The sequence below is a fragment of the Neophocaena asiaeorientalis genome, unplaced genomic scaffold (assembly GCF_003031525.2).
Source record: "Neophocaena asiaeorientalis asiaeorientalis breed wild unplaced genomic scaffold, Neophocaena_asiaeorientalis_V1.1 scaffold742, whole genome shotgun sequence".
In the NCBI taxonomy this organism is placed as follows: domain Eukaryota; kingdom Metazoa; phylum Chordata; class Mammalia; order Artiodactyla; family Phocoenidae; genus Neophocaena; species Neophocaena asiaeorientalis.
Window position 1 is genome coordinate 730,681 of NW_020173724.1, and position 23,856 is coordinate 754,536.

The 23,856-nt window shown below is 56.1% G+C and overlaps 1 protein-coding gene across 1 annotated transcript in view; it reads right to left on the reverse strand.

Moving 5' to 3' along the window:
• LOC112403294 (obscurin) overlaps positions 1–23,856 on the reverse strand; it is a gene marked incomplete at its 5' end in the record, with an annotated part of 111,322 nt that overhangs the window by 57,947 nt on the left and 29,519 nt on the right. The window contains 19 exon segments of the mRNA XM_024750694.1: positions 449–721; positions 7,091–7,166; positions 7,338–7,534; positions 7,856–8,128; positions 8,727–8,999; positions 9,102–9,368; positions 9,584–9,850; positions 10,559–10,822; positions 11,145–11,408; positions 11,964–12,227; positions 12,817–13,080; positions 13,630–13,893; positions 14,513–14,776; positions 15,096–15,359; positions 15,686–15,949; positions 16,269–16,532; positions 16,846–17,109; positions 20,334–20,597; positions 21,701–21,964. Of these exon segments, the coding sequence (XP_024606462.1) occupies positions 449–721; positions 7,091–7,166; positions 7,338–7,534; positions 7,856–8,128; positions 8,727–8,999; positions 9,102–9,368; positions 9,584–9,850; positions 10,559–10,822; positions 11,145–11,408; positions 11,964–12,227; positions 12,817–13,080; positions 13,630–13,893; positions 14,513–14,776; positions 15,096–15,359; positions 15,686–15,949; positions 16,269–16,532; positions 16,846–17,109; positions 20,334–20,597; positions 21,701–21,964 (4,794 nt within the window).

Below are 23,856 nucleotides of genomic sequence, written 5' to 3' on the forward strand. Positions count from 1 at the left end.
CTCTGCCCCCTCCCAGGACCCCACCCCCCTCGCACCCCACAGTGTGATATCTCGTGCTCATGGGAGGGTTCCGAGAGGCTCATGCCTCCAGCATCCCTGGCCTCAGCCCCTCCCCCTGCACCCAAGCAGTAAGGTATCCGGTATCTGGTGGGAGAGGTTGAAGAGCCCCAAGTTCCCACACAGTGGCCCTGGTCCACCCACCCCCGCCCCCTGCAGCGTGTGGTATTTAGTAGGACGGGTCTGAGAGACTCACACACAGCCTGTGGTCCCAGCTCCACCCCCAGCATCCCTGCAGTGGGTGATCCCGTGGGAGGGGTCTCAGTGACTGACCGCCCCCCTACATCCCCACCCTCCCACACTCTTGCAGTGGGGTATCAGTGGGAGGGATCGCAGAGAACCACCCTCCCCCCTTGGACCCAGTCCACCCTCCCGACCCCACAACTCTAACCCCGGACTGTGAGGAACGCAGATGTCACCACGTCCCCCGCCAGGAAGGTCACCCGGCAGCTGTCTCGAGGCCGCAGGTTTTTGAGCAGGAGCAGGTGCCGCAGGCCGTTCTCGAAGTAGACCACCTCGGCGTTCTCAGAGGTGCGCACCGGCTCATCATCCAGCAGCCAGGTGTGGGCGGCCACCTCCGGCTGGGACAAGAGGCACTCGAACAGCGCCTCACCGCCCTCAGGCGCCTCCACGTTTTCCAGGCCTCTCACCACAGTGTTCTTGGCTGCCGAAAGAAGGTGGCTCAGGGCATTCTCAGGGCTTCTCCAGCCCAGCACCCCCAAGAGTCACGTGGAAGAGCCTCCCTCAGGACAAAGGGCCTAAGAGAATGCAGCCGGGGGGGGGGACGGAAGGAGCCACACAGGGACTTCCCGAGGCCCTGCCCATCCCCATGCCATCACCAGACCTGCGGCTGGGAAGGAGGGTCCTCCCCACCTCACACATAAGAAGCCTCACGAATGTTCACAGACTGAAAATTCACTGGCGGCCACTGCCGGGCTCAAACCCAGACGGAGGTTTATGCCTCTCAGCTTTGCTGCAGCATGGGGCTCTGGAGAAGTGTTCCATTCCTTTCCTCCCCAAGCCAGGCTGGCAGACCTGTTGGGCTCTCCCCTCACTCACTCAGACCAGACAGACTTCTGCCCTAATTTTCAGCCTGACCTAATTCTCTTGTACATACAGCCCAGGGGTCAGTAATAAGCAGCTATGCATTTTTCATGGAAGCCATGATGTCAGGCCTGGGCATGCCAAGCCCCAGATCCAGCTCAATGCCTGGTCCCCAAGGGCTTGCCACCTCCAAGAGTCAATTCCCATGACAGGCCACCTGGACCCAAGGTGATCCAGTGGGCTTCAAAGTCCACGGGGGCTTCCTGAATGAGGTGGATCTCTGAGGATGGGTAGGGGAGGTGTCCAGGCAAGGGAAGAAATAAGAGGGGACACCATGATGGGACTGAAAAGGGATTTGTGGCAGGGGGGCAGCAGGGAGCCAGGTCAGTGGGGTGAAGGATGTAAAACAAGGTGGGGGGCAATAGGCAGGGGTAAGGGCAGGCAGGAAAGGAGCACCACATCACCCAAGGCTGTACAGGATGCTGGGGAGGTCTGGCCTTGACCCACACGACAGCAAGGAGCCACTGCGGTCACCGAGGGGGTGGCAGCCTGGCCGAAGCTCCAGGTCCACAGCCCCAGCTGCTGTCTGGGATATGCACCCCGAATGGAACCAGCACAAAGCCCTGATGCTCCCTCCTAGCTCGTCCACAGAGTCCACACACCCCTCAGGCAGGGGTGCCCACTCTGGACAGGGGTCCCCGAGGAGTTAAGAGGGGAGGGCATCTCAGAGCAGAGGACCCACATCCCTCTCCTTGCCACCCTCCTGGCCCTGGTCTGCTCACATCACAGACCAGACTCCCCCCCATAACCCTGGCTCCTTTCCTCCCTAGGTCAGAACTGACAGAACCAACGGGGACCTAGGAGTGCATCCCACATCTCCTCTGTGCTTGGACGGCTGCGACCAGCCCCATCAGGGCTGCAGCTGCTCTTGGCCGCGATGAGATGGGTCGGGGACAGGGAGAAGGCTGGGCCTGCAATCAGCGCTGGAGTTCACCCTCCTTAGCTGCTATCCAAGGATCAAGGCTGCTTTATTTCTACAAAAGCCCAGATATTAAAGCAGCAGTGGTGAGCCCCTGAGGCCTCCCTCCTGCCACATCTCCTGCTTCTCTGCATTTTGTTCTCTACTCCCTGCCTGAGGCCTGAAGGCTCTGCCCCAGATGTCCACAAGCCCCCACCCCCCTGCCTCCTTCAGGCCCAGGTCCACACTGCAGCCCCTCCCCACAGCTCTTCTCACATTGTCCTTCAGCTCCCACAGGAATGTCACCCCCTGAAGGGAAAGAGTTTTGTCTGTTCACTGCTGTGCCCCCAGGGGGCAAAAAAAAAGTGTTTAAAAACGTAAACTATTGAACTAGTGTGTGAATGGGGTGTGAGCGACCTCAGGCGGCCAGTGGCCCAGACCAGGTCCCACCTGCTCTTCCCAGCTTGGATGGCCCCCTGACAACTGCCTGACAGCTGCCAGCTCACTCAGCACTGGGAACGTTTCAGGTTTTCCCAAATAGAGAGTGGCTTCAGCCAAATGGCACCTCCACCCCTGCAGAGCTGCAGCCCATTGTCTCCCCTCCTTGGCCCCCCATAGGGTATCCTGGCTGTGTTGCCGATAGGGAAGTGGGGCTCAGGGCATCCTCTGAGTGACCAGCCCGGGAAGGGGCAGAGCTGGGGTCTGAGCTCAGTATTCGTGGAGCTCAGCCAGTGGCCCTCCTCTGCTCTAGGACACAGCCCCCGTCTATGGCCATACAGGCCCCAGGCCTGCCCACCCACCTGCTTGCCTGGAGGCTGCCTCCCTGCCTGCCTCTACCTCCACCCGTCCCCGACAGGCTGAGCTGGATACAGATTCTTCAAGCAGCCTCTGCCCTTGTGTTTTCTAGCTGTGCTGTCCTGTCAGGCTGCCTGGGGAGGAGAAGGGGTCTGGGTGGGTAGGCTCAGAGCCTAGGATCTGCTTACTGGGGTCCCATCTTTCCAGCACGCTGTCCCTGCCTGCCATTTCACCATTATGGCTCCACGTGAGCAGCACCATGGCTGTGCTGGGCCTGGGGCTGCCCGCCAGACGGCCTCACCTTGCACTTGCAGCAGGGCCACCACGCGGGTGCCCGCGGCCTCACAAGTATAGATGCCGCTGTCGCAGGGCAAGGCCGGCCTGAAGGACAGCCTGGCCACGGTCCAGTCCTGCTCTATGATGACACGGCGCCCATCAGCGCACACCTCCTGCTCGTCCTTCGTCCACGTGGCCTGCACGGGCCGTGAGTACTGGCAGAGGAGTTCAGCCGGGCCACCCTCCTCCACTGCCAGGTCCTGCATGGCACTGACCACTTCCACTGTGGGATCTGTCGGCCGACAGGCCAGGCACGCGTCAGCTGGAGCAGTGTGACTGCGGCCCACCCACCCTCTGCAGTCAGCATCAGCGACTCGGAGGCAAGCAAAAACAGGGCTGTGGTAGAAGGGGGACTCACCCCGGTGACCCAGGGCCCTCCACGTGGGGCAAACCTTGCCCCCATACACCCCCGCCCACAGCAGACTGTTGGCTCAGTCTCCATCCACTGGGCCTCTCCTAACCACTGTTTTCCCCGAGCCCTCACTTCCTCTAGCCCAGGGCGTATGTTGCCCCAGTAGGACACAACAACCACTCCTGAAATCCCTTGGGCCCGTTCGGGCTCCACAGCTCCGATGGGCACTTGGCACCCCCAGCCCAACTTATCCCTTCTCCAGGGGCCTTGTCGCCCGCCCCCTCAGGGCTCCCACCCCATCTCCATCTGCTGAAATCCTATTAACAAACGGTTTGCCCCTCTGACCTGGGCAAATGTCCACATTTATTCTGCAAGAGCACGGAGGAGGCCAGTTGACAAATATGCCAGTCGAAGCCACACTGGGCTGCTGTGCCAGAGGTTCCCAGTGTCCCCACTGGGAGGGCGGCTGAGGGGGTTCCCTGGAAGCCCACTACCCTCCCCGAGGACTAGCTCTTTCCCAGTAAGGGCGCAAGACCCTGACCAAGCCAACAGCACAGGAAGCAGCTACAAGCAAGGACAGTGCAGGCCATGCCCAGGGTTGGGAAAGCTGCCTTCACCTCCAGGCTGCTCTCTGGGTATGTGACTGAGGGAGGGGCAACTGCAGAGTGGTGGCCAGGTGGGCAGCCGTGCCCAGGGCCCTATAAGCAGGTGGGAATGGGGTCGGCCTCCAGTTTCACTGCTGAGTCCGGCCTTCTTTCTCATCCTGCAGGTGGGACTGCAGCCTGCCCACAGTGCGCACTCACGGTACACACAGAGAGACGCCCAGTCTGCGTGCTGGAGGCCAGTCCCTGAACTCCCACCCTGGGAGCCCGCAGGAAGCGTGCAGGGGCAGCAGGGGCAGAAGCTTCAGCATAGGGCAGGGTTCCATCGGCTGGTACCTTTGACCAACAACTTGGCCCTGGAGACCAAGGGCCCTGCACGGAAGGTGATGGTGCCTGAGTCAGCGACCCCCAGGCCTGAGAGCGTGAGAGAATGGAAGGTCCCATCACGCACGGAGATGGCACTCTGGGGGCCGTCCTGCAGCAGGGTACCATCCAGCCACCAGTGGGCCTCCGGCCCACCCGCACGGGACACCTCACAGGAGAACGTGGCCACCTCCCCCGCAAAGACGTCCACGTTCTGTAAGCCACGTACCAGGCACGGTGCTGCCTCTGTGCAAGAGGGCGAAAGGAGGGGAGCTGGGGGTGCCCTGGGTCTGTGGGGCCACCCTGAGGTCCACCATGCTGGAGGCAGCCTGGGGCCGGGGTCTAGAAGTCTACCCAGGCCAGCTGGCACCCCCTGCTCACAAAATGATACATGAAGACCACCCATAGCCTGTGGAAAGCCAGCTCAGCCCCCCTGCACCTCACAGCCCCCTTCAGAACATGTTCGGTTTCATCAAAGGAGACCAGTGACCTGCATCTCACCCTTTTCAGAAGGCAGAATTGACAAGCCCCAAGTCCCATGGCTGCCATCTTTATGGGGTTCAGTGTGGGATAGAGAAGAGAGGTCATGGGGTCCACCTCTCTGAGACGGAGGGGGTCTGCTCAGGAAGTGACCCTTCCTTCCTGGGAGTGTGGAAGCAGATGCTTCTCCCATCCCCAGAGGGCCATTTGTCTAGATGTCCCCTAAGGTCCCTTTGGCCCTAAGATTCTGGGGCCCTAATGCAAAATGGCAATTTCCCCCTGATCTGTCACACAGCAGGGCATGAGCCCAGGGGGTTTCCCAGATGCCTGCTCTGTGCCTGCACACCCGCCCCAGCCAGGCTCTCCCTCAGAAGCCCTCCACGTCCCTCTTAGGCATGCACAATCAACTCTCTAGTCCCAGGCCCACACCAGCCCCTCCATGTTCTCCCAAGAGTGCATATCTAACTGTATCCCCAACCTGCTCCACCAGCTCCCCATTCCCATCTTCAGCACAGTTCCCAAGCTTCCCTGTTTCCCACCAACCACCCATCTGCACAAGCTCATGCTCATGGCTCTCTGCCTGAAGCCATAGCTGCTGTCTGTACATGAGCCAGTTTGCCCCAACTGGGGACACCGGGGTGAGAGGGGCCAAGGCACTTCCCTCAGTGGGATCTGCAAGACCCAACCCAGCTCCATGCTGCCTCTCACAGACACCCACTCTGATGAATACATGAGGCCCCTCCTGGCCTGACTCTGCTCAGGACACACAGGATATTGCCCCTTCCCATCATTCAACTTGAGGGCACTGCACTCTGGAGACTTTCCCAGCCCCACAGGCCACGTGAAGACTCGGGGTGGGGACACCTGAGACTCAGGACACACTGTCTCCATGTACAACTCCCCCAGCAGATTGGGGACTCACTGAGGGGAGAGCTGCAAATGGCCCCTCTCGAGGTAGATAGTAAATATATGATGGACAGACAGTGGATGGATGAGTGGATGGATGGGTGAGTGGATGGATGGGTGAATGGATGGTGGATGGATGGACAGATAATGGATAAATGATGGCTGGCTGGATGGCTGAATGGTAGATGGATAAACGGATGGATAGGTGGATGAATGGGTAGATGGTGGACAGATGGATGAATGGATGGACATAGGGATGGATGGTAGTAGAATGATGGTTAGATGGATGGATGGTGGATGGATGGACGATTGATGGTGGATAGATGGTGGACAGATGGGTAGATGCTAGATGCATGGGGAGATGGTGGCTCGATGGATGGATAGATGGATGAATTAATGATGGATAGATGGTGGATGGATAAAAGTATTGATGGTAGATAATGGTGGGTGGATGGATGGATGGACGATGGATGGTGGATGAATGGATGGATGCTGAATAAATGGATGGACGGATGGATGGAAGGATGGATGGAATAGAGGGGTAGCTGGATGCATGCATGCATAGATGGATGGGTAAATGGTGGATGGGTTGATGGCCAGTGGATGGTAGATGGACAGGACCAGTATGAGAACCAGGAGTAGGACAGCAAGGGAGGGTCTCTCATGGCCAGGTATCCAGAGATGACTAACTCTGGGGACAAGGTATAACAAGTTGAAGGTCCTTAAATCCTATTTGCATGTCTGGGCTCAGGTACACTATGCCCCAAACCACTCACGTGTCACAGGTGTGCTATTGTATCAACATCTGGGAGCCTGTCAGGTATGCAGGGTGTGTAAATGTGGACAAGAGCACACAAACCTGCATCACAAGGAGTAGCTATATGGAGGGTATACGTCCAGAAGGCCCTGCCTCCATCTCAGGGCCCAGGTCCCCAGCAGCCAGACTCCCCATCTCCCCTCCTACACACAGCACTGATCCCACACAAGGACCCAACATACACCAGAATTTCTCAGGCTGATCTTCACTAGCCCACCTCCAGTGGCTTTAGTGGTCAAGAGTGGAAAACTGTCACCCCACAGCAAGAGCACTGCTGGAAGGCTCAGGTTTCTGGCCTTACCACCTGCCAACAGTTCCTTGAGTAGGGAAACATGGACACCTACAAGCAGGAAGGCTGGGTGTAGGAGGGGGCTGCCCACCTGTGACCTTCAGCTGGGCCTCTGAGCGACATGAGCCCACTTGGAAACTGATGGTTCCGGCATCTTCAGGGGTCACCTGTGGAAGCAGAGATGGGGGCATCAGCCCAGCAGTGCCATTTCAACCACCTCTACTTTGCAAGTCCCCAGCCCATTTCCACTGGAGTTGAAACCTTCCCTCTCCCACCCCTGGCGGGTGGGAAGGCCCCTGGATGCATTGCAGGGTACAGGCAGGTCTGGGGAACACCACCTTGTGCAGGGTGAGCAAGTAGAGTGTGCCATGCTCCACAGTGATGTCGTTCATCTCGTTGGCCTGCAGGGGCACCCCTCCCAGGGCCCAGTGGGCCTCCTGGCCCAAGGTCCTTGACAGTCGGCACTGGAAGTGGGCGTCCTGGCCCTCGCTGAGCTGCACATCCTGCAGGGGCTCCAGGATGGTCACCTCAGGGGCTGCATGGGTTGGGGGTGAGGTAGAGGCATGGCATCAGCCTCCGTGTCTGGGATGCCCCTCCCCCACCATCAGGAGCACCTCCCAGTCCCCAGGGTCTGCCCCCAGCACCCCTGCCCCAATCCCCGAAGACAAGCACACTGGGCACCACTCTACCCCAACATCTTGGGTCACCCCAGAATCACTCATTCACCACCAGTTCCCCACCCTCAAAGGCAGGAAAGCTTGTCATCTATCACTGTCCCTTGACAGGGCCTGGCCCAAGGAGGACCTGGGTGTTCTGGCCCCAAGCACAGTGAGCAGTGAGGCCCAGCTCCTGCTACCTGTGACCGTGAGTTCAGCAGAGGATGTGTGGAGGCCCACGCGGAAGGAGACAGTGCCCGCATCCTCGGGAGTCACGCTTTTCAGCCGCAGGGTATGGGTGCGGCCACCCCGCACGGCCACTTCTGTCACCTCACTGCTCTGCAGTGGCAGGCCCTGGAGGCGCCACTCCACATCCACGGACTCAGCCCTCGACACTTCACAGCTGAACTCTGCTTCCCCGTCGGCCTGCACCTCGGTGTCAACCAGGCCCTGCACAATGGTCACCTCAGGCTCTGGAGTGTGGGCAAAGGGGGCCTTTACCAGCCAGGTCAGAGCACCTGGGCCAAGCTCCCATGCCCCCCGCCCCAACTCACCTCCAGGAAGCCCTCCCAGGCACTCTCATGCTCTTCTCCTGCCACACAGCCTCTATCTGCCCCACGTGAGATTCATCACCCAGCTGGCTCACAACACAGCTCCCTACCATGACACTGAGCTACTGGGGACAGAGCTTGGGCTGGGGGCACCTCTGTCTGGAGGAAGTGGGCAAGGGATTGTGGGGTGGTGGGCTGCTTTTGTTCCTTCCCCCACCTGTGGCCATCCCTGCCCTGGCTGGGACACCAGGGAGGCAGGAGCTCACAGAGGGTGGCCCAGGCCAGGCTGCCCCACCTGCTGGCAGGGGCGGGAGGCAGGGCAGTGTTTAGGGCTACGGTTTCCTCACCGTCGATGCTCTTTTCTAGGGGCACCAGCTCCAGAGTGGTGCAGAGAAAGCTTGCAAACCCAGGGGTCTTACAGCCGCCCCAGAACAGCACCCGGCAAGAGGGGGTACCGGGATGGGCCAGGTGTGCCCCCAGGGCAGCTATATGGGGAGTGGGTGTGGCAGGGAGGGCTCACCTTTGACTGTGAGGGAGGCCAAGGTTTTCTGGCTGCCCACCATGCAGGTGTACTCGCCCGTGTCCTTGGCCTCGAGTCCGTGGATCAACAGCTCACACGTGGCCCCCTTGCGTCGCATCTCATACTTGGGACTTCCTTGCAGTTCCACACCCTCCTTGAGCCACAGCACTGGGGCCCCAGGCTCTGAGTCATTCAGCTGGCAGCACAGCCGGGCCACACCACCCGCCTCCTGCTCTGCACTCTGCAGCTCCGTCTTAAACGTGGGCCTAGGGGCTGGGGGGTCAGGGAGGGGCTCTCAGGGCTGCTCCTCAAGGCGCCTGCCAGCTCCATGGGGGCTGAGGGGCCTGGGGAGGGCAGGGGTCCTGGGAGGCTCACCGCGGACAGAGAGGCTGGCAGTGCTCTGTGCGTGGCCTGTGTCGCAGGTGTAGGGGCCGGCATCCTCTTGCTCAGCACCGTGCACCAGCAGCTCAGCGGCTGTGCCCTCCAGCACCATCTGGTACTTGGCACAGGGGAAGAGCTGCAGGTAGCCCTTGAGCCACTCCACGCTGGCACCTGCCCGGCTCAGTTCACAGCGCAGGTGTGCCGTTGCACCCTCGTCGACCTCCTGGGCCTGCAGCTCCCGAAGGAACCTCACGGGTGCAACTACAGGGGTGAGGGAGAATATGAGGGCAGGTGCAGGAGCAGCTATGAGGGCAGCGGGGCCCAAAGGCGTGCAGCTAAGGCAGAGGGGTAGCGGTGGGGCAAGAGCTTCAGGCCAGGTCTGCCCCGCGTTGCACGCGCGAGCCCATGTCACCTCCAGGGTGGAGGTGCGGCCCTGACAATCTCCCACAGTACGTGGGGCCAGCCTCGGGGCCCACCTGTGACGGTGAGGGTGGCGCTGGTGGCCTGGGAGCCGCAGGTGCAGGTGTATTCTCCAGTGTCCTCCCGGCGCAAGTCCCGAAACACCAGCTCCGCCATGTGGCCCCGCTGCTGTGGCTCCCAGCGCTCGTCAGCCTGCAGCTCCAGGCCACCCTTACTCCAGACCACAGCGGCGCTAGGCTCAGACAGCTCACACCACAGGCTGGCTGAGGTGCCCTCCTCAGCCTGCAGGCTCTGCAGTGGCTTCCTGAACACCACCTGTGGGGCTGTGGGGTGGGGGTCAGGGGTGGAGGGGAGAGAGAAGGTCAGCCCCAAGGCTGCTGCCCAGACACCCAGCCAGGAGACTGGCACCCCAAAACCCAGTCGGACCCACCCAGGGCCTAGGCCAGTTGTGGCCTGTGGCTTCACCCCAGCTGCCCGACCTGCCCAAAGCACCCAATGCCACGGGCTCCTGAAGGCTGTGGGTAGAAGTGGAGTCATGGGCCTGGGTCCACTCTAAGGGGAAGGAGGGACTGAACTGGGGGCTATGAGAGGAGCTCTGGATCTGACCCAGACTATTCTTATGCTGATCTCCACCCAGGAAGCCCACAGACAGGCCTGTATCCCTCCAGGTCATCAAGGTGGGGGCAGGTGGATCTCCTTGGACCCCTAGGGCAGGGCCTTGACTGTCAGATCCTGACTAGAGGCTTTGGGGTATAAGGAGAAAGTTGACTGCATTATGACAGGTGGAGGGAGGGGAATAAGGTGGGAGTTCTTTCCCTACGGCAAGCGTAAGCCATGTGAGGTCATTTGGCTGGAGATCAGTACGCAGACACAAAGGACACTGAACAGAGCTCTAACGGGGGAGCACAAGGGTGACATAAAGAAACTGCACATGGCACAGAGGAGGCAAGCACTCATGGGGGGCCAGTGTGGGCACAAGAGACAAGGGCACAAGTACAGGCTCCCAAGTAAGTCCACAGGGCCATCTTTACCCCTAATGGTCAGGGTGGCAGAGGTCCTCTCCTGCCCGCACACACAAGAGTACTCCCCGGCATCCGCCATAACCAGGCCACGAATCTCCAGCTCACATACGGCCCCGTCCTGCCTCAGGCTCACTCTGTCCCCGGCTCTGAGGGTCTCGGGCCCCTTCCTCCACTCCACGGGGGCTGCCTTGCTCAGTTCACAGTGCAGTATGACCATGGCCCCTTCCGTGGCCTCTTCCTTCCTCAGACCCTTTGTGAACTTGGCAGGAAGGCCTGGAGATGGTCAGAAACAAACACTATCACGCTCTCTGAACACACAGAAGAATCAGGATGTGCACAGTACAGAGAGGACAAAAAACCCAACTGGACACCGACCACCTGATGGGTGTGCCCAGCACACACTGTGGACTATGACTTTTAAAGGTCCAACCTGTACATGTGCCACATAACAGACAGGGACCATGACAGGGACAATAAAAGAATTATGGAAGGAAAAGGATAGTGAGACACAACAGTAGAAAAGGAAACTGAGAGCAGAGAGGTGGTGATGGGCAGCCACCAAATGCCAGTCCACGTGGTCACATGTGGTCTTTACCCCTGACGGTGAGCGTGGCTGATGTCCTCTCCTGCCCGCACACACACGAGTACTCCCCAGCATCCTCCACGGTCAGGCCACGGATCTCCAGCTCACACACGGCTCCATCCTGCCTCAGGCTCACTCTATCTCCAGCTCTGAGGGTCTCAGGCCCCTTCCTCCACTCCACAGGGGCTGCCTTGCTCAGCTCACAGCGCAGTGTGGCCGTGGCCCCTTCTGTGGCCTCCTCCTTCCTCAGACCGTTTGTGAACTTGGTGGGAAGGGCTGGGAAAGTCAGAAAGACACAAACACTATAACACTCTCTAAAGGCACAGATTAGACAGGACATGGACATCACAGAGAAGACACAAAGCACAACTGGACATGGGCAATGTGCTGGGTGTGCCAAGCACACGCTGTGGACTGGGGCTTCCCTCGGCCCAGTCCGTTCAATGTGTGGCTGTGACACCTTCCGCAGACTCCTCAGGCAGCATGTTTGTACGAATCTGCTGGGCAGGGCTGGAGAGGGTAGGACGGTGTGGAGAACATCAGATTCTCCAGAGAATACTGGGGAACAGCACATGCCTGGATGGAGTAAAAGACACAGACACTAACAGGAAACAGGACAGAACGTGCAGTGACATGAGGCGTGGAAAGTAGCTCAGATGTTGGTTGCTCGTGGTTCACACAATAGCCCAGAAGGAGGAAGGAGTTCTGTGGAGTTATGGGAAGAGGGTGGCACTGAAACGAGGAGGGTAAGGAGGATAAGTTTAGGGTGATGCCATGAAGTAAATAATTGGACAACAAAACACAGCTCTGCTTGGCCACATGGGTCTTTACCCCTGACAGTGAGCGTGGATGAGGTTTTCTCCTGACCACACACACACGAGTACTCCCCGGCATCTGCCACAACTAGGTCACGGATCTCCAGCTCACACACGGCCCCGTCCTGCCTCAGGCTCACTCTGTCCCTGGCTCTGAGTGTCTCAGGACCCTTCCTCCACTCCACAGGGGCTGCTTTGTTCAGCTCACAGCGCAGCGTGGCTGTGGCCCCTTCCATGGCCTCTTCCTTCTTCATACCCTTTGTGAACTTGGCAGGCAGGCCTGGAGATGGTCAGAAACACACAAACACTATCACCCTCTTTGAACACGCAGAAGAATCAGGACATGCACAGTACATACAGGACACAAAACCCAACTGGACACAGATCCCCTGATGGGTGTGCCCAGTACACACTGTGGACTGTGACATTTAAAGGTCCAACCTGTACATGTGCCACATAACAGACAGGGAACGTGACAGGCACAATAAAAGAATTATGGAAAAATAGATAGCTAGTGGGAAGCAGCCGCATAGCACAGGGAGATCAGCTTGGTGCTTTGTGACCACCTAGAGGGGTGGGATAGGGAGGGTGGGAAGGAGGAAGACACAAGAGGGAAGAGATATTGGAACATATGTATATGTATAACTAATTCACTTTGTTATAAAGCAGAGACTAACACGCATTGTAAAGCAATTATAGTCCAATAAAGGTGTTAAAAAAAAAAACCAAGGGGGACGTTGAAAAAAAAAAGAATTATGGAAGGAAAAGGAACAGGATAGTGAGAGAGCAGGGTAGAAAAGGAAACTGAGAACAGGGAGGTGATGGGCAGCCACCAAATGCCAGTCCACGTGGTCACATGTGGTCTTTACCCCTGACGGTGAGCATGGCTGATGTCTTCTCCTGCCCGCACACACACGAGTACTCCCCAGCATCCTCCACGGTCAGGCCATGGATCTCCAGCTCACACACAGCTCCATCCTGCCTCAGGCTCACTCTGTCTCCAGCTCTGAGGGTCTCAGGCCCCTTCCTCCACTCCACAGGGGCTGCCTTGCTCAGCTCGCAGCGCAGTGTGGCCGTGGCCCCTTCTGTGGCCTCCTCCTTCCTCAGACCGTTTGTGAACTTGGTGGGAAGGGCTGGGAAAGTCAGAAAGACACAAACACTATAACACTCTCTAAAGGCACAGATTAGACAGGACATGGACATCACAGAGAAGACACAAAACACAACTGGACATGGGCAATGTGCTGGGTGTGCCAAGCACACGCTGTGGACTGGGGCTTCCCTCAGCCCAGTCCGTTCAATGTGTGACACCTTCTGCAGACTCCTCAGGCAGCATGTTTGTACGAATCTGCTGGGCAGGGCTAGAGAGGGTTGGACGGTGTGGGGAACAACAGATTCTCCGGAGATTACTGGGGAACAGCACATGCCTGGATGGAGTAAAAGACACAGACACTAACAGGAAACAGGACAGATCGTGCAGTGACATGAGGGGTGGAAAGTAGCTCAGATGCTGGTTGCTTGTGGTTCACACAACAGCCCAGAAGGAGGAAGGAATTCTGTGGAGTTATGGGAAGAGGGTAGCACTGAAACAAGGAAGGTAGGGAGGATAAGTGCAGGGTGATGCCATGAAATCAATAATTGGACAACAAAATACAGCTCTGCTTGGCCACATGGGTCTTTACCCCTGACAGTGAGCGTGGATGAGGTTTTCTCCTGACCACACACACACGAGTACTCCCCGGCATCTGCCACAACTAGGTCACGGATCTCCAGCTCACACACGGCCCCGTCCTGCCTCAGGCTCACTCTGTCCCTGGCTCTGAGTGTCTCAGGACCCTTCCTCCACTCCACAGGGGCTGCTTTGTTCAGCTCACAGCGCAGCGTGGCTGTGGCCCCTTCCATGGCCTCTTCCTTCTTCATACCCTTTGTGAACTTGGCAGGCAGGCCTGGAGATGGTCAGAAACACACAAACACTATCACCCTCTTTGAACACACAGGTAAATCAGGACATGCACAGTACGTACAGGACACAAAACCCAACTGGACATTGACCACCTGATGGGTGTACCCAGTACACACGGTGGACTATGACTCTTAAAGGTCCAACCTGTACATGTGCCACACAACAGACAGGGACCATGACAAGGACAATAAAAGAATTATGGAAGGAAAAGGATAGTGAGAGAGCAGGGTAGAAAAGGAAACTGAGAACAGGGAGGTGATGGGCAGCCACCAAATGCCAGTCCACGTGGTCACATGTGGTCTTTACCCCTGACGGTGAGCATGGCAACAGGTAAATCAGGACATGCACAGTACGTACAGGACACAAAACCCAACTGGACATTGACCACCTGATGGGTGTACCCAGTACACACGGTGGACTATGACTCTTAAAGGTCCAACCTGTACATGTGCCACACAACAGACAGGGACCATGACAAGGACAATAAAAGAATTATGGAAGGAAAAGGATAGTGAGACACAACAGTAGAAAAGGAAACTGAGAGCAGAGAGGTGATGGGCAGCCACCAAATGCCAGTCCACGTGGTCACATGTGGTCTTTACCCCTGACGGTGAGCATGGCTGATGTCTTCTCCTGCCCACACACACACGAGTACTCCCCAGCATCCTCCACGGTCAGGCCACGGATCTCCAGCTCACACACGGCTCCATCCTGCCTCAGGCTCACTCTGTCTCCAGCTCTGAGCGTCTCAGGTCCCTTCTTCCACTCCACAGGGGCTGCCTTGCTCAGCTCACAGTGCAGCGTGGCCGTGGCCCCTTCCGTGGCCTCCTTACTACTCAATCTTCTTATGAACTCAGTAGGTAGAGCTGAGGACGATCAGACAGACACAGACATCAGAGTCATGGGAGAACTTCAAAGGCAGCACATGACAGGACAGAGGAAAAGACACATACTCCTACAGGATAATAGGACAGAACCTGCAGTGACACAAGGGGTGGAAAGTAGTTTAGATGCTGTTTTCTTGTGGTTCACACAACAGCCCGGGAGGGGGAAGGAGTTCCACGGAGTTATGGGAAGAGAGTGGCACTGAGGTGAGGAGGGTAGGTGGGATGAGTACAGGGGGATGCCATGAAGTCAATAATTGGACAACAAAACACAGCTCTGTTGGGCCACATGGGTCTTTACCCCTGATAGTGAGCGTGGCTGAGGTTTTTTCCTGACCACACACGCATGAGTACTCCCCGGCATCTGCCACAACCAGGCCATGGATCTCCAGCTCACACACGGCCCCGTCCTGCCTCAGGCTCACTCTGTCTCCAGCTCTGAGGGTCTCGGGCCCCTTCCTCCACTCCACAGGGGCTGCCTTGCTCAGCTCACAGCGCATCATGGCCGTCGCCCCTTCCATGGCCTCTTCCTTCCTCAGACCCTTTGTGAACTTGGCAGGCAGGCCTGGAGATGGTCAGAGACACACAAACACTATCACGCTCTCTGAACACGCAGAAGAAACAGGACGTGGATAGTTCATAGAAGATACAAAACCTAACTGGACATGGACCACCTGCTGGGTGTGCCCGGTACACACTGGACTGTGACATTTAAAGGTCCAACCTGTACATGTGCCACATAACAGACAGGGAACATGATGGGGACAACAAAAGAATTATGGAAGGACAGGAAGAGGATAGCGAGAGAGCAGGGTAGAAAAGGAAACTGAGAGCAGAGAGGTGATGGGCAGCCACCAAATGCCAGTCCACGTGGTCACATGTGGTCTTTACCCCTGACGGTGAGCGTGGCTGATGTCTTCTCCTGCCCGCACACACACGAGTACTCCCCAGCATCCTCCACGGTCAGGCCACGGATCTCCAGCTCACACACGGCCCCGTCCTGCCTCAGGCTCACTCTGTCCCCAGCTCTGAGGGTCTCGGGCCCCTTCCTCCACTCCACGGGGGCTGCCTTACTCAGTTCACAGTGCAGTATGACCATGGCCCCTTCCGTGACCTCTTCCTTCCTCAGACCCTTTGTGAACTTGGCAGGAAGGCCTGGAGATGGTCAGAAACAAACACTATCACGCTCTCTGAACACACAGAAGAATCAGGATGTGCACAGTACAGAGAGGACAAAAAACCCAACTGGACACCGACCACCTGATGGGTATGCCCAGTACACACTGTGGACTATGACTCTTACAGGTCCAACCTGTACATGTGCCACACAACAGACAGAGACCATGACAGGGACAATAAAAGAATTATGGAAGGAAAAGCATAGTGAGATAGCAGGGTAGAAAAGGAAACTGAGAGCAGAGAGGTGATGGGCAGCCACCAAATGCCAGTCCACGTGGTCACATGTGGTCTTTACCCCTGACGGTGAGCATGGCTGATGTCCTCTCCTGCCCGCACACACACGAGTACTCCCCAGCATCCTCCACGGTCAGGCCACGGATCTCCAGCTCACACACAGCTCCGTCCTGCCTCAGGCTCACTCTATCTCCAGCTCTGAGGGTCTCAGGTCCCTTCTTCCACTCCACAGGGGCTTCCTTGCTCAGCTCACAGTGCAGTGTGGCTGTGGTCCCTTCTGTGGCCTCCTTGCTTCTCAGTCTTCCTATGAACTCAGCAGGTAGGGCTGGGCAAGGTCAAATGAACACAGAACATCAGAGTCTCAGGAGAACTTTGGAGACATGACAGAACAGAGGAAAAAACAGACTCCAACAGAACAACAGGACAGAACCTGCAGTGACACAAGGGGTAGGAAGTAGCTCAGAGCTGGTTTCTCATGGTTCACACAACAGCCCAGGAAGGAGGAAGGAATTCCATGGAGTTATAGGAAGAGGGTGACACTGAGACAAGGAGGGTGGATGGGATGAGTGCAGGGGGAAACCAGGAAGTCAATAATTGGACACCAAAAGACAGCTCTGCTTGGCCACACGGGTCTTTACCCCTGACAGTGAGCATGGCTGAGGTTTTCTCCTGCCCACACACGCATGAGTACTCCCCAGCATCTGCCACAACCAGGCCACAGATCTCCATTTCACACATGGCTCCGTCCTGCCTCAGCCTCACTCTGTCCCCAGCTCTGAGGGCCTTGGGCCCCTTCCTCCACTCCACCGGGGCTTCCTTGCTCAGCTCACAGTGCAGTATGGCAGTGGCCCCTTCTGTGGCCTCCTTGGTCTTCAGATCTTGGATGAACCGAGCAGGTAGGGCTGCAGAGGGTTAGATGGACAGAAACCATCAACCCCTCAAAAGGACTGGGCATATGACTGGAACATTCAGGATGAGAACAGAAGCAGCAATGTGGAGGACATGTGAAGAGACAGACCAACGCATATATGACAGTGTGATCATCTTGCATCTTTCCCAGTGAGGTGCAGGGTGGCAGGGGACTGGTTCCATCCAGACCTCTTGTCTTCTCAGAGTGCATCTGTCCTACCTATACCCATTCATGCTGTCTAAGCGCTGACCTTGTCTGCACCCAGAGTACGAACCAGGCTCCTCCAACTCATACATGCAACAATGCAATGTACATCTCTCCTGGGAGAACCCCCAGAAGGCACCTTCCAGTCATGACATCAAGTGCCCCACTGACATCCCTCAGTTGTGCTCCCTACCCCAGGTAGAGTGTCAATCCAGCACTGCCCACATCTGGGCTCACTGCATGCCTTCCCTGCCCACACCAGGCCCCACCTCATCCACCTCGCACATTCCTTTCCTTACCCCACTGGACTTGCACTCTCCTAGCTCAGGTCTCCTAGACCCTAATGGATTCTAGCTGTGGCCTTCTAACCACGCCCTAAGCCCTCCAACCTGCAGTCTTCTCCTCCATCCCAACTCCAGAAAGAGTGTGAGCTTCACAAGTTATAGCTGACCAGAGCCCATCCTGGTTACAACCTGTTGTGGGGTGAATCGTGTCCCTCAGAAATCATATGTTGGAGTCCTAACCCCCAGGACCACAGAATGTAGATGTATTGGGGGATATGGTCTTTAAAGAGGTGACTGAGGAAAAAGGAAGTCACTGAGGTGGAACCTAACCCAACATGACTGGTGTTCTTGTAAGGAGAGGATATTAGGACACAGATACACACACAGAGGGATGACCATGTGAGGACATGGAGAAAAGATGGCCGTCTACAAGCCAAGGAGAGAGGTCTCGAGGGAAACCAGCCTTGCCCACACCTTGATCTCAGACTTCTAACTCCTAGGACTGGGAGGAAAAAATTTTCTGATGTTTAAAGCCACTATTATGTTGTTAAGCCATTCAGATTTTAGTACCAGGAGTGGGTCGCTACTGTAACAAATACCTAAAATTATGGAAGTAGCCTTGGAACTGGGTGATGGGTCGCAACTGGAAGAGTTCTGAGGTGCATGTTAGATAAATCTAGATTGCCTTGAAGAGATTATGGGTAGAAATATTGATGCTAAAGGTTCTTCTGGTGAGGCCTCAGATGGAAATGAGAAATGTGTTATTGGAAACTGGAAGAAAGGCAATCCTTTAATAAGCAGCAAAGAATTTGGCTGAAACATGTCCCAGAGTTTTGTGGAAGGTAGAACTTACAAGTGAACTTGGATATTTAGCTGAGGCGACTCGTAAGCCAAGCACTGAAGACACAGACTGATTGCTCCTTGTTGCTTATGGTAAAATGTGAGAGAAAACTGAGTTATGTCAAAGAAGGAAGTATTTAAGCAAACAGAAACCAAAAGTTGAGGATTTAGAAATTTTCCAGCCCATTGAAATTGCAAAAAATGAGAATGCCTGTTCTAGAGAGAATACCAAGGGTGTGGCTGGAAAATCATTCAGTAAAGAGATTATGAGTGTGAGTCCTGGATCCAATCAGCCACCTCAGCAAAGTCAGGACTAGAGATGGAATTATCCAGGAAGGCTGTGTGGAAGGCTCTTGTCTGAAAGCTTGGACTCCTGTGAATTGTAAAGGAGACCAACAAGGCTTTTGAGAATTTTATATCAGCAGAAACCCTGCCAACCATGACTTAATCAGACACGGAAGGGACAAAATGATGGAAGCTGGGATTTCTATAGGATGGGTCAATACAGCTATCTGGCTGGGAACATGTGCTATCCTTCAAAGTTGGGAAGAATAACCCCATGGCAATTCAGAGGTCAGCAGGGATGCCACTGCATCCATGGTCCCAGAGGGCCACGCCACCTCTGTCCAGGGCCAAGGGGGTGAGGTCACCACTCTGGTGGACCCAGAGACAGAGCATTGAGCCAGAGGATCATTCTCCAGCCTTAAAATCTAACAGAACCTGTCCTACTAGATGCTGGGTTTCTGTGAAACCAGTGGCCTCTTTCTTCTTTCCTATTCCTCTCTTTTGCAATGGGAATATCTATCCCACGCCTGTTCCACTGAAGTGTTTTGGAAACGTATAACTTGTCTGATTTCACAGGTTCACAGCTGGCGAGGAATTTTGCCTCAGGATGAATCGTAACTCTAGTCTCACACATACTTGATTTAGATGTGATTTAGATTAGATTTTTGACTTAGCTTGATACTGGAATGGGTTAAAACTTTTGGGTTTGGGGGATGAGGTAAATGTACTCTGCATGTGAAAAGAACATGCATTTTGGGGGACAAGATGACAGAGTATTATGGACTGAATCATGTCTCCCCTCAAATTCATATGTTGAAGCCTTAATCCCCAAGAACTCAGAATGTGAATTTATTTGGAAATAAGGTCTTTATAGAGGTAATTAAGGACAGAATGGGATCACGGGCGGGGGAGGCATACTAATTCAATCTGACTTATAAGTGTCCTTATAAGAAGAGGAGATTAGAACACAGGAACACACAGAGGATGCCCAGCTGAGGACAAAGGGAGAATACAGCTGTCTACAAGCCAAGAAGAGACTCCTCAAAAGAAACCAATGCTGCAGACACCTTGGTCTTGGACTTCCAGCCTCCAGGACTGTGAAACAATAAATGTGTGCTGTTAAGTCACCTATATATGGTATTTGTTATACAGCCCAAGCTTTCTGAGACAGAGCTCTTCAGAGCCTCCACACAATCTCCAAGGTCAATCAAACACTGTTACCACACACAGGAGGGCCTGGCCTGTCTGGCCACCTACTCCCTGAGCCCCTCAATGCTGCACCTCAGTCTTTCTGTGCACATCCGTCACTAACATGAATGACTCCACTCCACACCTGAGGTCGAGACCCCATGCATACCCACAGCCCCAGCCACGTGCCAGTGGCCCAGAGCAGCTCTCCTGGACCATGATGCCTCCCTAGGGGTGTCCTCACACCACCTGCCCCTTGGGTCTGTACCCGCAGGGTCTAGACAGGGCTGGCCAGTGCATTTTGTGAGATGGATCAGACAGACGGTGACTGTAACCCTAAGACGACAGTGACGTTGGGAGAGCACAGAACAGGTGGCAGAGAGAAGTCATTCAGGTGGCCACATGCAGTCTTTACCTCTGATGGCCAGTGTGGCAGAAGTCCTCTCCTGCCCGCATACACATGAGTACTCCCCGGAGTCCGCCACAACCAGGCCATGTAGCTGCAGCTCACACTTGGCCCCATCCTGCTTCAGGCTCACTCTGTCCCCAGGTTTGAGGGTCTCAGGCCCCTTCCTCCACTCCACAGGGGCCGCCTTGCTCAGCTCACAGCGCAGGGTGGCCGTGGCCCCTTCCATGGCTTCTTCATTCTTCAGACCCTTTGTGAACTTGGCAGGCAGGGCTGGTCAGAAAGACACACACACAATCACACTCTGTGAGCACACACAAAAGGCAGGATGCGAACAACACAGAGGAAACACAAGCACACATGGGCCATGTGCTGGCTGTGCCGAGGACACACTGTGGTTGGTGGCTTCCCTCAGCCCAGCCCCTTCTGTGGACTCCTCAGGCCTAATCCTTTGTATTAACCTCGGAGGCAGGGCTGAGAAGGGTCAGAATGACATGGAGACCATCGGATTCTCTGGAGAAGTTTGGGGGCAGAACGTGACAGGATGGAGGAAAAGACACAGACTCCAACAAGGACAACAGAACAGTACCAGTGGTGACACGAGGGGTGGGAAGTGGCTTAATTGCTGGTTTCTTCTGGTTCATACAACAGCCCAGGAAGGTGGAAGGGATTCCACTGCCTTATGGGAAAAAGGTGGCACCGAGACAGGGAGAGAACATGGAATGAATGCAGATGGGTGCAATGAAGTCAATAACTGAACACCAAAATATGGCTCTGCTTGATCACACATGGTCTTTACCCCTGACAGTGGGCATGGCCAAGGTCCTCTCCTGCCCACATACACACAAGTACTCCCCAGCATCCATCATAGCCAGGACATGATCTCCAGCTCCCACACGGCCCCACCCTGCCTCAGGCTCCCTCTATTTCCATCTCAGAGGGTCTCGGGGCCCTTCCTCCAATCCACAAGGTCCATCTTGCTCAGCTCACGGCACAGTATGTCCATGGTCCCTTCTGTGGCCTCTTCATTCCTCAGACCCTTTGTGAACTTGGCAGGCAGGGCTGAGGAAAGCTAAGAAGTCACTGAGAACATCAGACTCTCTCAGGGGACTCTGTGTCCAAGACACCACAAAAACCACACAAACTGCAAAAGAGCACAGTATGAACAAGTGGGAAAATGCACAGATGGTGATGGAAGCAAATGCCCCAGAGGGAACAGAGAACACAAAGCACTGGACATGACATCTACTGGACAGGGAAACAGGAGCCATGAGACAGCTGGGGGAATCCAGTTGAAAAGATACAGAAAGGCACAGGATCCAACAGGGGAGGTAGTGACATGGAAACAAGTCCATTTGGCCTCACGTGGTCTTTACCCCTGACAGTGAGCGTGGCTGAGGTCCTCTCCTGCCCGCACACACACGAGTACTCCCCAGTGTCCGCCACAGCCAGGCCACGGATCTCCAGCTCACACACGGCCCCGTCCTGCTTCAGGCTCACTCTGTCCCCGGCTCTGAGGATCTCGGGCCCCTTCCTCCACTCCACGGGGGCCGCCTTGCTCAGCTCGCAGCGCAGTGTGGCCGTGGTCCCTTCTGTGGCCTCCTCCTTCCTCAGACCCTTTGTGAATTTGGTGGGCAGGGCTGGGCAGGGTCAGAGTGACACAGAAAACATCAGACTCTCTGGAGAATTTGGGGAGATCAGGATGTGGACACTTGACAATAAAACACTCACACTTCGGAGCAAATAAGGAATAAAAGCTTGGACCCACAGACACATGGGTAGGTGGCAGTGCATGGGGGCAGAGGACAGACTAGGCTGAGCCCATCTAGATACAAACCAGCAAGGAAATGGAATCCTCAGTGAGGACCTCATGACATGGACAGACACATAGAAATGGCCACAGTGCCCACAGGATGGATGGACAGGGACAGTAATCAGAAGGGATGTCCTCTCAGCATCTTCCATGGCCCATCCTGCCTCAGAGTGTATCTGATGCCAGATTCAAGGGCCCATACGCCTGCCCCCACTCTACATGCCAGGCTGCCCAGCTTACACCACACCATGGCTGTGGCCCCCTCCAGGCCTCATTTCTTAGCAATTTTATGATCTTGAGGGATATATCTGGGGACAGAGACACAAAGAGAGCTACCTAAACTTTCCCACAAGTTTGCACCAGCACTCCCGCCTTGTCAACTCCTGCTGCTGCTGGGGCCAGAGCCCTGGCATGACTGGGCCTGAACAGGACTGACAGAGCTAGGAACACCACAGCTATAAGGGAAGCCGAAGCCACCCTCCTCCTGGCCTGTCGTCCTGGAGTAGGTGTCCTTGGGACCTGCATACTCTTAAAAGCAGCTCTCTTGGGCTGCTTGCAGCTGGTCAACTTGGGTCCTCTGCTCCTTGGCCACTGGTAGTGCCTCATGCAGTGCAAGTTGCTCTTGACTGTGAGATAGGCCTCCAGGCCCACATCCCCTGTGGTCTCCTGGTGGGTCTGAACAGTGTGAGTGCCCGGTGTCTCTGCGCTGGAGACGTTGCACTCCATTCATGAAGTTCAAGGTGGCATGGTGGCCTGGCCTCTCCCCAAAGATCTGCGTATCTGTGCACATGACGGCCCTGCCCAGCCTCCAGAACCCTCTTCAGGGTCCACCTTGTCTTGTAAGCATGGCCCAACAGGGCCCAGGATGTGAGGCCCCTGTGCACCTACAGAGCTGTCCTTCCTTCTGCGCTGAGATGCCCCCAGGCCCCTTCATCAATGTTGCTCACAGGACCCTCTCAGGACATGGTGGGTGGCCTCATCCTCTGTCCCATCTGCTACCCCAGCAGGAAGTGACTAGGCCCTCACTAGGGCAGGCCCCTGAGGACCTGGACCCCCAGCACAGGGAGCTGACCTATTGCCAGGCCATGAGCCACACCACAGCAAAGCCCCGTCCTGAGTCCTCATCTCTGAGGGTCTCAGGCCCCTTCCACCACTGCATGGGGCTGCCTTGCTCAGCTCACAGCACAGCACGAATGTGGACATGGCTCCTCCCATGGCCTGCTCACGCTTCATAACTTTTTTGAATTGGCTGGTCAGGCCTGGGGAAGGTCAGACGGACACATAGACTGATGGACTCTGGAGCTTGCAGACAAGGAATGGGCCACAGACACCATGCTGGCCACACAAGCACCCGTTGGAAGGGGGGCCCCGAGGGGACACCAGGCAAAATGCCCACAGTGGGCTACTCTGATGCAAGAGGACTCCCACTACCCCGCTTCAAGGATATCCACCCAGCTGGCCGTCTTCCACCCCACAAAGAAAGTGGCCCTACTGGCCCCTAAACACATGGGCCAGCCCTCCTGCTCTAGCTGACTGTGCCCCACCCTCAAACTGTGACCTCTCATCCCGTGTCCCAGCCACAGGTCACCATGCCACGCCTGATGGACCCCCTTCTGTGGCAGTTGCCTAGAGCCAGCTTACCTGCCACAGATGCCAGACAGGGAACCCAACGCCAGCACGGGTGTCCACCTGCCCTTCCTGACTCTGGCTCTGCGCCTC